This window comes from Brachyistius frenatus, unplaced genomic scaffold (genome assembly GCF_029030835.1).
Source record: "Brachyistius frenatus isolate BFR_SWC_R1_liver_20210118 unplaced genomic scaffold, ASM2903083v1 Contig_100, whole genome shotgun sequence".
NCBI lineage: Eukaryota > Metazoa > Chordata > Actinopteri > Embiotocidae > Brachyistius > Brachyistius frenatus.
This window is the reverse complement of record NW_027210699.1, coordinates 1,164,272-1,182,129: the sequence shown is the minus strand read 5'-3', so window position 1 is coordinate 1,182,129 and position 17,858 is coordinate 1,164,272. Positions and strand designations below refer to the sequence as shown.

Below are 17,858 nucleotides of genomic sequence, written 5' to 3'. Positions count from 1 at the left end.
AGATTCAAACAGTTAGGCGAGAGAACAGTTGTGTTGTTAGATCTAGAGAACGTGTTTGGCTCAGTGCCACGTAGCCCTATCTGGAGTGCGTTTGACTTTTTTTTTTGTGCCAGGTGAGACAGGTAAGATAGTAGTAGAAGTACTTTTGGGACATCAGGGTTTGTTTCACCACAGATGGTGAAGGAGAATCTAAAGTGGGCTAGGTCAAGGATTAAGTCAAGTAAGTTACACAGCATCCCGCTGGGGAAAGGAAAGATAAAAAGGATTGTACTTCTTGTCCGTGAGGAAGAAAATCTCTCTGCTTGATAAGCTAGTGTAGAGTTGAGAAAGATGGTACAGCGAGAAATGTTGCTAAAGGTTTAGAGAAGACACAGAAGTCAGTACTTCTGGGAAAGCTGCGATGCCTTCTGTTTAGGGTGTTCCTGTGGCTATTGGAAGTGTATAAATGTTCAGTTTATAAGATAGAAAGGCTGGAGAGACTCAACAGTTCACATCATAGGAAGTGGTTGGGATCATCCTGCAATTACCATTGTCAAGCCTAACAGATGAATCTAAGTGCAGTAAGAGAAGAGTTGCAGTTGGTAGAAAGCAGAGATGAGATTGTGAGGAAGTTGTCACCAGCGCAAATGACAGGAAGAAGTGGAATACGAGGCAATATGCAGCTCAGGTGTCAGAGGCAGCTCTAAGGCTGGTGGTCTGAGCAGAGAGGAGGAAGCTGGTGATGGATCAGGTGGGTCATGAGGAAGAGGCGGACAGATGCATTAGGGCAGCTGCTCAGGGAAAGCAGAGACTGTGGGGAAGCTAGGGAAGTTTAGAGAAGAGAAGTTTAGTTGGAAGGACCTGTGGTGCATGGAAGGCGAGCTGTGTAAGCTTTCTGCTGGGAGCAACGTATGACGTGCTTCCATCGCCACAGGACCTCAAGCGGTGGGGGGAAGACCCAACCTGTCCATTATGTTCAGCGGTAAGATTAGCTAAAAGTTTTATTTATCTGAGAAAAGGGGTGCTTAGTGTACAGTGGAGCATTAAGGGGTAATGGCATTGCTGTTGCATATTCAAGTATCATCTCCAAAGCTATGCGGCTGCCAGTGCTATTCATTTAAGTCCACGTTGGGGCGACAAGGACATCCAAATCTGGACCACGTAATGAAGCCAGTGGTTGAGGTTTCTGAGAATTGAGACAACAGTAACACTTAAGTCCTGCTTGGGGTCCTGGAGCCAATGAGACTCATCAACATATCAAATACATACTTAACATACAATTTCAGAGGGCTGCAGTAGCCGCTAAAATTTCACCTGTTTTATATTGTTGTCAGTTTAGGTGTACTGAGGTAAAAAAGAGCACGCAACCCAGCCTTAGTCAAACCTTACTACACAACTGTACCTGTTATTTATTACATTCACTGTCATGTTATCCTTTGTTTTACAGGTATCGCCTATTTGGGTGGTGTCTGCAGCACCAAGAGGAAGTGTGTGTTGGCAGAGGATAATGGACTCAATTTGGCCTTCACCATTGCTCACGAGCTGGGACACAAGTAGGTCACGTTTTACACAGGTGCATTTCAATACTGTAATACCGTTTGTAATAATGCTGTATAAGTGTACTCTGCATTGTGTGCAGGAAGTGCAGCGTTACCGAACTTAAACTTCCTCCCAACTGAGATAAGACTAACATCAATATCTGATGGAAAAAGCTTGTTTAAGTTTGACATCAAATGCAAAGTTCCACATGCAAGTCAGCAGCACAACGTCTTGTTAGAGACTACGCCTGATGTGGAGTCTGCAGACATCCAGCTCAGTTGATTATTTCTCCACTTTGTGTGGCAGTAAAATGTATGATAAAGCTGGAAACATACAGTCTATACAAAATACCCTCGTTGACAGCATAAGTTGCACAGAGCTTAATCCCATTTTCCCCTGGAAATCGTGCCAAAAGTGTACGAACCTTTGCAGTAGCTTTGTGGCTGTTCCAAGCTCCACAGGAGTTGGGACTGTTTTCATCGAGCAGCGCTGTTCCCACTTTTGGGGCCTGGAAAGGCAACAGGTTGGCACACACTCTTGTTTTACTGCTGTCCATGTACACGGCCATTATAGCAGTTGTGTTACATAAGCGCACACTGGCTCATCTACACACATCACAAGGAATTATTTTCCTGTGTGTCAAGTAGTTATTCAAGAACTAAGGTACTTGTATAAACTCTGAGTCTGAGTCTGAGTTTAATGGAACCATGTTTCACACCACTGCATGCTGTAGATTATATGGAATGAAAACTGGAATATACAAAATGGTTTATACACTTCATGTATACATATACATGCTTCCAGGGTAATGTTTGTCATAATCACTGTGAGTTCAGTGTTTTAGCATATGTGAACATTGGTTTATGACTAAATACTTGCAAAACTAAGGACATTCCCATGAGCCTCAGCTGTACTTGTGTTGACTGCCAAAGTGATTGCATTTCATTTTGTGGGTAACATAAATGTTTGTAGGAAATTTCATGGGAACACACCCAAAATATGTTATAAGATATTTGACTCTGAACCAAAGTGGTTGGATCAACTGTCTAAATGACATTTCCAGCACATTTAACTCCAAAAATTCAAGGTGCTTCACATTAAATCTACTAGTGCACTTAGACACGGCAGACATCTGCCACAGCCCATAGTAAACTTTTCTATGATATGCAAATCTTCAACTGCAACCACTTCATGTCTGGATATATTTCCAAAACTATTTCAATAGTGTCCAAGTCTGCTTGTGCCTATCTGAAGCCTCACATCTCAGAAGTTGTAGTGGTTCTGTCTCCATAGCGACTGCTTGCTGCCTTAAGTTTGAACAAGTATACGTGAATCCTAGAAGATTACTGTACCATCTACTGGATTTTTCAATGAAATTCAATTCAGTGTTAGTTACATTGTCCCAAATCACGATACAAGTAATCTCAGGGCGCTTTGCATAGAACTTGCAATATTGTAGAGAAGGTTTTTCTAACCTTTAACCATCCAAATTCTTCTCGGATTTTCTCGGACTCCTTCTTGGTTAAATTTCGCAGCAAGTATTCGTTCCCGAGAGATGCAGCACGTATCCTATGAAACTTTCCACCAATGGCAGTGACTCATCTGTGTGACGAAGCTTTGCAGAAAAAATCGACTTTGAAGTTGCATCAAATTTAATCGTCGCTACATTGCATGAAGCGCTGCGTCCGTCTCCACATGGTGATGAAATAATTCCCGAAGTCCCACTCGCTTCACAATGTAACGTGTATCCAATAAGCAGTACAACTTACCCTTTCTGATGATGCCTGTGGTTTCTCTGTATGACAAGGCTATTTCAGCTAAGCCGTTTTTTAAAAACCACTGCCGACTTCCGTCTTGTCTCCAACACAGAGCTGACATGACGGGATGTCATGTTGTATTAAAAAAAAACCCACAAACAATAATACAATATTTCTGGGCCTACCTGACAGCTGAGTCAGTAGCACATGTATTAGTGTCATGTATTAGTGTTCGTCCCTGGTTTGGGCCCCTTTTTTCTGTCGGGCACTAAGCATACATTTTTTTAATTGTTGAGTCATACACTGTCCCATAAACATGGTTTATATATCATCAGATTCTACACAATTATAAAATGACATCTCTACTGACAATATTTTCTGGTGAGATGCATGTAAAAACTTCATAAGTAAAAATTTCACGAGTTGAATTTTTTATCCTCGATATAAAGGCCAAAATAAAAAATAAAAGAATTATAAAATAAGGAAATATTTGGATAGCTCAGACTCTTCTGAAATAAATAAAAACTAAATATAGCATGAGGTGTTAGCCCCTATAATGACCAAGATACGAGCTGAAATGTTAAGGGACAGAAATCACCCTGAAGATAGCCAATAGGGTTCAAAGAAGAAATCTTACAGAAGCAGACACAGAGGGAGGTAGCCATCTTCTGTTTAGGTCTACACGTCCTCCATTCTGTCACCCAGCTGTTCTGGCACATTACATAAAAAGATTCAAATGACTGTTATATATCTGATTTACTGGAAGGCCTCGGCAGTAATTGTTTTAAGCCCTGATTTGATTGAGCTGATGGTTATAAATGACCTCAGGTATTCAGGAAAATTGTTGCATATGTTGAGAGCATAGAAACTAAAAGCTGCTTCACGTTGCTTGATTTTGATTGTGTGAACACTGAGTAAACCCGGCCCAAAGGGCTCTTCAGTGGGAGTATTCCACTCACAGCTGCACCTAAAAATAGAAATGCGTGAGCTGGAAAAGTAATTTAGCATTGTATGCAAGTGAAGTTTACAATACCAAAATCTTTGGTTACAAACATAACGTATCTGTCATGTAATGTAACACCTATAAAGTCACGTGACTGACGGATGAAGTCATCCTTGGTCTGCCAAATGGAACTTCAACTTCATGTATCCGTTTCAAATCAAAAGCCATCGTTTCTGATTAACATCATTTCATACACAGTCCAGCCATTAACCTGGTTGAATCTTTTAATATTAAACGGCGATCGTTTCGTCTAGTAGTCATGGACTGATGTGTGATTTTGGCGACATGTACTATTGCATGGTGTGCTTCCCTTAGTACACGGATGGGGGCACACACACACACACACACACACACACACACACACACACACACACAGAGAGAGAGAGAAACACACAGAAAAAAAACCCCTGTGCTAACAATACATTTGTTAAAATGCAATGTCAGCATTTTTTTTTAAGTACTTCAAGGTTTATGTTTAAAAAAAACAACGTGTAACTGAAGTGCTGATATTTAACAAGGAACAAAGTTGGAATATTTTATCACAAAGGTTATAGCTTCTCCATTCTCAGTGCTTCACACGGTTCATGCCCAATAGAAGCGTTCTCCAAAACCTTTTCTTCACCGTCCTGATGAATCCCAAATTTCTGACCTCTGTAGTACTTTTGCAGGAAAAAATACAGACGCAGACAGTCTGAGTTTGTGGGTGCCTGGAAACCTTTCCCTGCTCATGTACTTATATGCTGCCACACATACAGTGCATCCGGAAAGTATTCGCAGCGCTTCACTTTTTCCACATTTTGTTATGTTACAGCTTTATTCCAAAATGGATTAAATTCATTTTTTTCCCCTCAAAATTCTACACACAATATCCCATAATGACAAAGTGAAAAAAGTTTGTTTAAAATGTTTGCAAATCTATTAAAAAATAAAGAACGAAAATATAACACTATAATTTGACACTAAGTATTCACAGCCTTTGCTCAATACTTTGTTGAAGCACCTTTGGCAGAAATTACAGCCTCAAGTCTTTTTGAGTATGATGCTATAAGCTTGGCTCCTATTCTTGGGCAGTTTCTCCCGTTCTTCTTTGCAGGACCTCTCAAGCTTCATCAGGTTGGATGGGGAGCGTCGGTGCTCAGCCATTTTCAGATCTCTCCAGAGATGTTTAATCGGGTTCAAGTCTGGGCTCTGCCTGGGCCTCTCAAAGACATTCACAGAGTTGTCCCGAAGCCATTCCTTTGTTATCTTGGCTGTGTGCTTCGGGTCGTTGTCCTGTTGGAAGATGAACCTTCGCCTCAGTCTGAGGTCCAGAGCGCTCTGGAGAAGGTTTTCATCAAGGATGTCTCTGTACATTGCTGCATTCATCTTTCCCTCCATCCTGACTAGTCTCCCAGTTCCTGCCACTGAAAAACATCCCCACAGCATGATGCTGCCACCACCATGCTTCACCGTAGAGATGGTATTGGCCAGGTGATGAGCGGTGCCTGGTTTCCTCCAAACATGACGCTTGGCATTCAGGCCAAAGAGTTCAATCTTTGATTCATCAGACCAGAGAATTTAGTTTCTCCTGGTCTGACAGTCCTTCAGGTGCCTTTTGGTAAACTCCAGGTGGGCTGTCATGTGTCTTTTACTGAGGAGTGGCTTCCGTCTAGCCACTCGACCATACAGGCCTGCTTGGTGGAGTGCTGCAGAGGTGGTTGTCCTTCTGGAAGGTTCTCCTCTCTTCACAGAGCAACGTTGGAGCTCTGTCAGAGTGACCACCGGGTTCTTGGTCACCTCCCTGACTAAGGCCCTTCTCCCCCGATCGCTCAGTTTGGCCTGGCGGCCGACTCCAGGAAGAGTCCTGGTGGTTCAAACTTCTTCCATTTACAGATGATGGAGGTCATTGTGCTCATTGGGACCTTCAATGCTGCAGACATTTTTCTGTACCCTTCCCCAGATCTGAGCCTCCATACAATCCTGTCTCGGAGGTCTACAGACAATTCTTTGGACTTCATGGCTTGGTTTGTGCTCTGACATGCTCTGTCAACTGTGGGACCTTATATAGACGGTGTGTGTCTTTCCAAATCATGTCCAATCAACTGAATTTACCAGGTGGACTCCAATCAAGTTGTAGAAACATCTCAAGGATGATCAGTGGAAACAGGATGCACCTGAGCTCAATTTTGAGTGTCATGGCAAAGGCTGTGAATACTTATGTACATGTGATTTTATCATTTTTTATTTTTCATAGATTTGTAAAAATTTCAAAAAAACATTTTTCATGTTATCATTATGGGGTATTGTGTGTAGAATTTTGAGGGAAAAATTAATTTAATCCATTTTGGAATAAAGCTGTAACATAACGAAATGTGGAAAAAGTGAAGCGCTGTGAATACTTTCCGGTGGCAGCATATAAGTACTGTGCGGTTGCCATGGTGCACTCACTTTTACATAAGAAATCAATGAAATATACAACATCCTCAGCTTTAAATCATTTTTACTTTCTGATGTGTCAGCGAAATCCCTCACACTGATACATATTTGTTACCATCGTTACAGTATTATCTACTATCCCCTTTAAAGATTGCTCCCGTGGCAGCCCCCATAATCAGATAAATGTCATTGGTTGTTTAGGTTTTGAATGCAGAAGAAGAATTAACTTAGTATTAGGACAGTATATTTATGAGACTCAGGCACAAGGATTTAAGACAAATAAAAGGACTTGTATATAAATGTTACAATAATGTCCAGGACATATGGGGCAAATCAAACATGAGGGGAAAGGCAGAGTCCAAAACACGAGGAAAAACAGTCATCATGGTATCACCTTGATGTGGTGATTATTTTGACTTGCTGATTTAATAATCTGGCATCTGGGAGAGACTGAAGGGAGGTGTGTATATAGGTGATCATCAAGGGACAACAGCTGGGCCTGATTGGAAATATGAGACTAGGTGAGGTGGGTGTGGCAGGAAGGAAGTGAAAGGCAAGGAGAGAGACTTTGCTCATCAGAACACTACAAGTTCCAGGATGAAGCACTCAGAACACTCCAAAACAAGAAGTGTGAAACGCTGAACACTTTCCACCCTAAACGGTCGTCATCTTGGCTCCGTAGAGGAAGGGGGCGGGGCCACCGACGTAAAGCATTTTCAAATTAAAAGCGCCTGAGGAAGCTGCAGCTGTTCCTGAACACAAAGTGTTTCTTTTCCACTGCTGCTGCTGGACAGAATAATCAGTGTGTTTATTGAGTGTGTTAAACAAAAACATGTTGATTTCTGGGTACAATAATTAAAGCTGCAGATATTTTGGAGGCTGATGTGTTCGCATGATGAGGTCATTTCCTGTCAGTGCAGAACAGCGGTGTGTGATTTGAGTCCTGACATGGAAGAGCAGTTTGTTAGTGTACTGAGGGAAGTACTCATCTGGAACACAGAACAGATGAGACACAGAACTGAGGATCTCTGTTGGACACAGGAAGTGACACAGGGACTGACAAGGAGAGAAAGAGACTCACAGATAGATAGAGGGAGTGACAGCAATAGAAAACCAGAAAAGGGGACAAGGATAGACCAAGATCGTCACACTATGTGCTGAAAACCAAAGCAGGACTGATTGCTGTTAGTCTGACGTTCAGGAATGAGGTATGAATTATTGGCATGGTTGTGAATATTGGCATGATCGCTGCTAGATCTGTATTTGGTTACATTCCTCGCCACATTTGCTGATTATTAGTTAGGATATACAGTTGGACAGCTCTCAAATCGATCCCCTCCGCTTTGAAAGCACTTCACTATTCTTTTCAGTGAAAGAAGCCAAATATGAATCCTGAAACGGATTCTCAGGAAAAAGAGTCTGCACTTGTAATTTATTAGTTTCTGAGTCTGTGCCTGGAGTTCAGACTAGATTGTTGTTTTTAATTTGCAAATGTAGGTCAGAGCTTTGGATGGAAACGTACACACACATGGTAACTTCGCTTAAATGAAGTCTTCCCTGTTTCAGCACAGGCTCCTTCCTCTGTTCATCTTATTGTGTCTCTCACACAGACGTGAATTGGATGTACACAGAGATCCTTCCTCTGCCTCTTCCACTCTATCACAGTACCTTTCAGGTGTGTAACTGTAGGATGGGCTGCTGATTGAAGGGGATTCACTGCAAACTGTGTGCTTCCATCTTGTTTCTGTTGTTTTGCCACAAATTGTGAAATTAAAATGATGATTTTTTTTTTTTTTTTACAATTATCTTCATGTTTTCTCACAGTACAGTACACTTCGCATCACTTGCTGCTTTCGCACAGAATTCAAATGTACAGAATAAGTACAAATGAAGCACATGATGTAAAAGCTTGCAGTCACGTGTACATATCCCATCGAGATTGTTGACTGTTTCATCATATTTTCAGAAGCAAACATTTGATCCTCTCTGAAACAGTCCCATGTTGTATACATTTCTTTTTTGATCATAAAACACATCTCGTTGCTTCAGAAAGAATGTGAAAGCGTAAAAAACAGTCCATGGAGAATTGCACACAGCATGTATTCAGTAACCATTTGGACATGCTGTTTGGACATAACGAGCGCACGGTCATGTCATAAGTCATGACTCAGCACTGTTGTGTTTAGCAAAGAGAGAGGACCCAAAAGCAGCACACAAAACCCACAGGATCAAAGGTGAACAGGGAATTTATGGGGATGCTGGCGAGGGATGATGAGTGGAAGCTGGCCAGGCTGGCAGAGTGAGTGGCTGGAGACGGGAGACCGAAGGCGGGAGGCGGGTGTGAAGAACTCTGGTGGAGTGAAACTGCAGTGAGAGCTGGCAAATGGTCGGCGTGAGAGAAAACTGGTGGAGTGAGGCTGGCAGAGTTGACTATAGAATGCAGGAGATGAGGCAGACGAGACTGAGAAGGCTGAGACCCTCGACACAGGGAAACAAGTGTCAGGGTAAGCATGAGGAAGAATAATGTTGGGCGTTTTCAAGCCGAATGTCTGGACTAGAGGTCTGAACCGAGGCTTGTGTTTTTGTTACATTGTTTAGATTTGATCCAGTGTGTGTACAATTTACAACCCCATTTCCCAAGAAGTTGGGACGCTGTGTAAAATGTAAATAAAAACAGAATGCAAGGACTTACAAAGCACTAAATCCTATATTTAATTGGAAATAGACCAAAATAGACCAAATCTTGAAACGTCTTATTGTTTTATGAAAATATTTTATTTTTTATTTTTTTTTATTTTAGACATCTCAAAAAAGTTAGGACAGGATTAACAAAAGACTGGAAAAGCTGTGTATTGCCTAAAGAAACACCTGGTGGAACATCTCACAACTAATTGTTACCTGGCAACAGATCAGTAACATGATTGGGTATAAAAATATCAGAGAGGCGGAGTCTCTCAGCAGTAAAGATGGGGAGAGGTTCACCACTCTGTGAAAGACTGTGTGGGAAAATAGTGAAACAATCTAAAAAATAATGTTCCTCAACGTAAAACGACAAAGAATTAGTGGATTTCATCGTCTACGGTTCATAATATCATTAAAAGATTCACAGAATCTGGAGAAATCTCTGAACACAAAGGACAAGGCTGGAAAGCAATATTGGATGGTGGTGATCTTCGGGCCCTCAGGCAGCACTGCATTAAAAACACACTATTCTGGAGTGGAAATCACTGCATGGGCTCAGGAACACTTTAGAAAAACATTGTCTGTGAACTGTGTGATGGACTGGCGATCTATCCAGGGTGTACCCTGCCTTCAAACAATGTGAGCTGGAATAGGCTCGAGCCCCCCCGTGATCCTGTTCAGGATAAAGCGGGTATAGATAATGGATGGATGGATGTCTGTGAACACAGTTCATTGCTGCGTCCACAAATGCAGGTTAAAACTCTCCAAAAAATTTCCCCTCAGGGATTAATAAAGTATATACCTACCTACCTACCTACCAAAGAAGAAACCAGATAGAAACATGATCCAGAAACACCGCCGCCTTCTCTGGACCGAGATCATTGAAGATGGACTGAGGTGAAGTGGACAACTGTCCTGAGGTCTGATGGATCACAATCTGAGATTCTGTTTGGAGATCATGGACGCTGCATCCTCCAGGTTAAAGAGGAGAGGGACCATCCAGCTTGTTATTAACACTTACTCAAAAAGCCAGCTGTGAGTACAGGGATGCATTAGTGCACATGGCATGGGTAACTTGCACATCTGGAAGGAAGCATTAGTGCTAAATAATTAATATTTTATATATATACACACAGCTCTGGAAAAAATGAAGAGACCACTCTAAATTTTTCTTAAATCAGCATCTCTACGTGTACGGCAGCCTTTCCATTCTAGTGTCTGTTGAATTCCAATACAAGCACACCTGATTCTACTTAATGAGGTACTGATTAGTTGATCACCTGAACCAAATCTTATTTAATGAAGAAAAGTATAAAAACCAGTGCTGTGGTCATCATGATCCTCTTGCAATAGAACCAGCTAGATGGCAGAAACAGTGCTAGTAGAACCTCAAAAGTAATTGGAATAAAATAAGTGACTATTGACCAAAAGAGTTCAAAAGAAAACATTTGAATGAGGGAAAGACAGGTTCAATTCTGGGATACAGTGAGCGTCAGGTTGCTCTAAATGACAATATTTTTATTTGAAATTTGGGAGAAATGTTGTCAGTAGTTTATAGAATAAAACAAACATTTTCATTTTACTCAAACACATACCAATAAATATTTAAAAAAAATTAGGAGACCACTTCAAAATGATCAGTTTCTCTGGCTTTAGGAGACCACTTCAAAATGATCAGTTTCTCTGGCTTTAGGAGACCACTTCAAAATTATCAGTTTCTCTGGCTTTAGGAGACCACTTCAAAATTATCAGTTTCTCTGGCTTTAGGAGACCACTTCAAAATTATGAGACCACTTCAAAATGATCAGTTTCTCTGGCTTTAGCCAGTTCGCTTTAGCCAGAGAAACTGATAATTTTGAAGTGGTCTCCTAATTTTTTTCCAGAGCTGTATATATTTATATATTAGGTTAGGTTAGGTAGTTACTTTATTAATCCCAGAGGGGACATTTTTTTTGCTACAGCAGCATACAGAAGCAATAAGATAATAATAGAACAATAGAAAAGCAATAAAATAGCAGTAAAAAAATATAAAATGCACAGTATATACAGTACAGTATATATCTATATATATTATATACAAACAACCAAGAAACACAGTCAACAGTGTTATTGTTATGTGATGGATTTTGCCAGAGGTGAGTTATTGTACAGTCTTATTGCGGTGGGCAGGAATGATCTCCTGTATCTGTCCTTGTGACAGCGGAGCTGGAGGAATCTTTTAGAGAAAGTGCTCCTCTGTCCCTGCAGCAGGTGGTGGAGAGGGTGGTCAGGGTTATCCAATATGGATAATATTTTGGTCAGCGTCCTCCTCTCCACCACCTTTTCCAGACTATCCAGATTGTAGCCGATGATGGAACCAGTTTATTAAGTCTGTTGGTGTCACCGGCTCCAATGCTGCTCCCCCAGCAGACCACAACGAAGTACAATGCACTGGCCACAACAGACTGGTAGAACATCTCCAACATCTTGCTGCACACATTGAAGGATCGAAGTTTCCTCAAGAAAAATATATAAATAAAATGTCACTCAATGGAAAACTACTTGGGTATCTGTTCCGATGTCAGGACTGTGTAGATGGGGGGAGGACAACCATCTCTACTTCTACTGCTCTTTGACACCGTGTCTATGTGTTCATGTCTCGTCCTCAGCATGGGAATGAGCCATGATGACGACCACGCCACCTGCACTGGCCACTCCCATATTATGTCTGGTGAATGGGTGAAGGGACGAAACCCCAGCGACCTGTCCTGGTCCTCCTGCAGCCGTGACGATCTGGAGAACTTTCTCAGGTGAGAAGCAGCTAGAATCTTGAAGAAGTTTTTTGTACCCTTCCACTGGAAGATGAACATTACTTCATTGTCAATCTCTGCTTTCCATTTCTGTTGTGAGCACTGATGTGCGGAAGTACCGTGTTTGCTCAGCATTTGCAAATGGGTCTTGAGATTTTGTTCTGATAAATAATGTCAAATCACAAGAATTTCCACTTTCCTTCAAGGTTGTTTATGGAACTTCAAAGTGTTAAAAATGATCTCCTTCCACTGGTCCCTGGTATTTTTAACGGTTCATTGACAAGCTGAAAACCTGGAACTACTATGACTAAAATGGATGGAGCATTTGTTGTGCTTCATTTCTGCTGCTGTTGGGGTTGCAGTTTTCTGACCACCTAGCCTTTGTTTCAGTGGAGTTATTTGTTTTCTATTTAACCCTTAGAATCCCTTTGGATACAAATTCTCTCCAAATTCCTGACCCTTCTTTTCAGTTGAATAGAATCTGTACGCAAGGGACAAGGCCCAGAACCAATATATGATGGTTGTGATCCTCACTGAATTAAAAATGGACATAATTCTGTAGTGGAAATCATAGTTTGGGTAAAGAAACACCTGAAAACCATCGTCTGTGAACAAAGTTCATCGCTCCATCCACAAATGCAGGTTAAAACTCTACCATGTAAAGAAGAAACCAGATAGAAACATGATCCAGAAACAGCAACAACTTCTCTGGACCTGAGATCATTGAAGATGGACTGAGGTGAAGTGGACAACTGTCCTGAGGTCTGATGGATCACAATCTGAGATTCTGTTTGGAAATCATGGACACTGCATCCTCTAGGTTAAAGAGGAGAGGGACCATCCAGCTTGTTATCAGCTCAGTTCTAAAGCCAGCATCTGTGATGGTACAGGGATGCATTAGTGCACATGGCATGGGTAGCTTGAACATCTGGAAGGAAGCATTAATGCTGAATGATATATTCAGGTGTTGGAGCAACATATGCTGCCATCCAGACAACGTCTCTTTCAGGGAAGGTCTTGTTTATTTCAGCAGAACAACGTCCAACCACATTCTGCACATATTCCAACAGCATGGTTCCGTAGTAGAAGAGTCCGCTGATAAACTGGCCTCCTGCAGTCCAGACCTGTCAAACATTGACAACATGTGACGTATAATGAAACAAAAAATATAACAAAGGAGATCCTGGAACAGCTTAAATCATTTATCAGGCAAGCATGGGACAACATTGCACTTACAAAACTACAGAAACTGGTCTTCTCAGTTTCAAAACTTTTACAGAGTGTTGTTAAAAGAAGAGGTGATGCAGCACAGCGGTAAATATTACCCTGTCCCAATTTGTTTGAGATGTGTTGCTGGCATCAAATTCTAAATAAACAACTAGAACTACAGGACTCATAAGATGGGCTTGGCAAGCCTTGGCTAAAACTAAATCTACATAAAGTACATTGATTTTAAGACAGATATTTATACTACTTGACATACTCCTGACAGGTGCATATTACTGCTCCCAGTTTTAATGTACTATTGTTTTACCTATCCTTCCTTAACATGAACTGCTCACTGAACCATCCAGAGGTGCATCATAAAAAATACATTCACTCAAGTACTGTATTTAAGAAACACAACTTGTATTTCCATTTTATATTAGTCTTTTGATAAAACTGTACTATCTACAAACAGGACTTATTGTACATTGTAGTCAGCTACATGTTGGATTCAAACACATGACAACATAATAGAATACAACGCAATTTTCTTAGATAAATGACAAAAACATATATGAAATAGTTAAAATAGGTTTGACTGTACTCTCGTGGGCCTTAAACTTCTTTATAATATTTGCAACTGTCGTCTCAGGAACAGAAACTTATAGTCTTTAACTTCAACGTACTCATCTATAATTTCTTTCTGCTTTGCTTTCTCTGGTCCATGTTTGCTACCATGCACACGATGGTACCAAACAGCAGAGTGACCACTTTTCTATATTCAAATAGGCTGATGACAGATCACGAGATGGACGAATTATGTGACACTAATTAAGATACAACAGTTAGTAAAAAAAAGTCATAATATTTATAATCTAATCTCAACAAATCTGTCCAGGCCTTTATAGAATGGTCAATGGGTAATAGGCAATAATTTGTCTTTTTACTTTTTTTATTCATTTTCTTTGCTTTACTTTCCAAAAACAGGCAGGTGTACATCAGACAACTGCTTTTAATATCATCACTTTTCAGGAGGAAGGAAGCATTCTTTTAACTAAAATAAATTATTAATAAAAATGATCCACAACCGTAGGTAATATAAATAAGAACATCATTATACAGTATATGTAAATGTAGATAAAGTCTACTTGTCTACCTTGATGAAGTCCAGCCCAGATAGTGTTGTACTCTATCTTAATCTATAAACTGCATTTTTGCAGAATAAAATAGGAGCATTCTGCCAGAAGATAATCCATCTCATACCCGTGAAATGTACACCATGAACAGAGAAATCAAACATCCATGTCTTTGCTTTTCATTCTCATGCTGTATGTTGTTTGATGTCACCATCAATGCTCGTCTACATCTGCTCTCAAAGTAACAACTAAAATTGTTCAAATGATTCTGCGGTAGATGGATTCAGATTTCACAAAGTAAATAAAACAATTCACTGTGAATCATTTTTCATTCTCTTTCAAACAGATCCAAAGCCAGTGCCTGCCTCCTGCACACAGACCCCAGGAGTCGGTACCAGATCCGGCTGCCTCCCAAGCTGCCAGGCATGCATTACAGTGTGGACGAACAGTGTCAGATCCTCTTTGGTACCAACGCTACGTTCTGCAATGACATGGAGGTACAACACAATTCATTCTTCATTCATCATTCAAATTTGACATATAATTCAGCTTTCAACATAACACATTTTTTTTTATATATGTAACCCACCCTAAAACCAGACTATCAATGTAGATTCCATTTGAATCAGAGTAGAGTTACGAAAACAAGAGTAGGGACGTATTTGCTTGCATGGAAAAATGCTTACGATATACATTTGAAAGAAAACATCATTAAACTACCTTCAGAAAACTTTCCAGAGTCACCAAAACCAAATCAGACAGCTGCGTTGGCATGTTACTGGTGTTTATTCAGTCTCTTGTCCAGGGTCCTTGCTGCTTCGCTGATGTAGTGATGAAGCGCTACTCACTGCTGTCACCTATGATGTCATGATGCCATCCACCAACAGTCTTCCCCTCCAGGGGGTCCCGTCTTTAGAGTTTACCAGCAGAGAGCTCAGGGTGTTGAACGGTTTCTGGTAGGCGCTGCCAACCTGTGACGAAGACTCATTTTACACCCTCTGACAGTCAGTCATAGAACAGACTTCTCATGTTTATTGAGCTCCCTATTAAATTAATAGAGTACATTCTGATCCATTATAGTAGAGTTCCAACATTAACTCTTTGTACCCACGGGTCTTGAGTGCACCATGAACCTGAGAACCCACCGGGCAGCTCCACCTTCCTCTCTCTGGTCTCTGGTCCGTACTGTCAAGATGTGTTCCGTCGTATAAGGAGGACAATATAAGTCAATAAGTTGTCACAAAAAAACTCAAGAGAATGTATTTGTGGCTTCCACTACATTTATTAGTAATTTGTCACTTTTTAATTTGTCAACAGCATGTATTCATTAAACTACAGAAGTATGCGACAGCTCTGCGTGGATAGATTTAATCTGTGAGAGATTCCCCTGATAGCACAAATTCCATTTGGTTTTGGTTTTTGAATATATACTGATGTGAACAGGCTCTAAGACAGTAACAAAATGTTGGGTGTATCTCTCAGTACAGTACCGCCAATACTACATGTTATTCTATACAGTACTATGCATTTTTTATTTGATATATCCACCATGAGTTTTGAATAGATATTTGATCCCCCGGGCCATCGATGCAAAAGTCAATGAAAAGGTGTTCTGTAATTATTCACAGAGGATTATTTTTCTGTTGGCGTGTTGTTGCGCTATCTGCCACTCTAAAGTCCTTCATATGTGTTCTTTTGGATTAAAGCCCAGAGATATTTGGCCAGTTCAAATAATTCTGACTTTTCCTTCGTTAAAAGCTCTTGTGTGATTGTCACTGTGGGCTTTAGATCATTATGTTGGAATTTACTGTTTTGCCAATCGTCCTCATAGTCATATTTTCATTCAGAGTTAGGATTTTTTTTACTCAGACAGCCTCATATCAGCACACTCAACCAAAGACAGGAGCTCGACCTTGAGGATATGAAGCGTGAGACAGGATGAAAAGAAAACCAGATTAAAAAAAAAAGACAGAGAGAGTAAATCAATTATGCATGCAATAGTTTATCAAGTGACTTTAAATGAATTACATCACAGCTGTCTGGGAATGGGTGAGAGGAGCTTTATAGGAGGCACACAAGCTCAGGTAATTACAGTTGTATGATTATGTATGTAAAGGAGGCTTTTAACAAACATTTTTATTCAGAGCAAAAAGATCTCAGTTCATTTGATCTGCTCTTTCAGGACCCACAGGGATGGAAATGTATACACATAAACATATGTGTATATACACATCTACACGTAATGCTTAGCAGGGGATTTTGTTTTAGGCTGTTGTGCAGCATGTAGCACGCATGTTATTATAAATTGTTATTGTATGTATTACTTCTGTATTATGCTAGTTTGGGCAGAAGGGCTCGAGGCGATGGGTTCATATTTGCATTCTGTGTCGTCCTCAGTTTTTGTTGTAAAACTGCTTGAGATTCCAGTAATAAGACCTTCGTGACTGAAGCCTAATATTAAGTATGTTGCTGCAGTGTGGATACACCTGGTAGTGGCCTAATATATAGCCTCAGCAAAGGAAACACAAGCATTCGAAGCTTCAAGCCTGTCATTTCATTGGGAAACACAGAAGTAATCTTTCAACCTAACAGAAGTGTGTCTGAGCGTTGCGGTTGCCTCTCTGCAGGCCGGTACGTTTAGCCTGGTGCCTCCGGTTTAAACCTTTCAAAACTTGACATTTTAATTTTTTTTACTTTAGAAAAAAGATGACTTTTATTTTCAATAGTATTGTAGTAGAGGCAGGTTTTAAATTCAAATTTTCCTTTGTTTAATAAGTAAATAATGTTTTCATAGTGTTGTTGCACAGATTGATTCACTCAGCAGAATCCTTCACTTTCCTGGTAGGCCTTCGATGTGAAACAAGTAGTTTTGAGTTTAATTTACAGATTAAAAGGACAAAACAGAAGACATTACATCAATTTTTTTTTCCAGTATGAAAAGACACCGTTGTATTGGAGGAGTTATTTGGTCATGAATGATTGTAATGCTATTTTTTGCCACCTTACGAGCAGTATTTATGTGATTATATGTGGTGTCCTCTGTTTGTGTGTGTGGGTGTATCAGCACCTCATGTGTGCTGGACTGTGGTGTTTAGTCGAGGGAGATGCATCCTGCAAGACCAAACTGGATCCTCCTCTGGATGGAACCGAGTGTGGAGCAGACAAGGTAGAGCTGGGTCACTCACACAACCAGCTTTTATTCATATACTCAGATTTTGAACTGAATAATGAGTGTAATTTGTATTTGAAATGTTTACAAATTGTGTGTGTGTGTGTGTGTGTGTGTGTGTGTGTGTGTGTGTGTGTGTGTGTGTGTGTGTGTGTGTGTGTGTGTGTGTGTGTGTGTGTGTGT

The 17,858-nt window shown here is 40.5% G+C and overlaps 1 protein-coding gene across 1 annotated transcript in view; it reads left to right on the top strand.

The window, feature by feature from the left end:
* adamts17 (ADAM metallopeptidase with thrombospondin type 1 motif, 17) overlaps positions 1 to 17,858 on the top strand; it is a 109,582-nt gene that overhangs the window by 47,862 nt on the left and 43,862 nt on the right. Inside the window, exons 8-11 of the mRNA XM_069711442.1 lie at positions 1,427 to 1,532; positions 12,024 to 12,164; positions 14,853 to 15,003; positions 17,571 to 17,672. Coding sequence (XP_069567543.1) covers positions 1,427 to 1,532; positions 12,024 to 12,164; positions 14,853 to 15,003; positions 17,571 to 17,672 — 500 coding nt within the window. The remainder of the gene's footprint in view (positions 1 to 1,426; positions 1,533 to 12,023; positions 12,165 to 14,852; positions 15,004 to 17,570; positions 17,673 to 17,858) is intronic.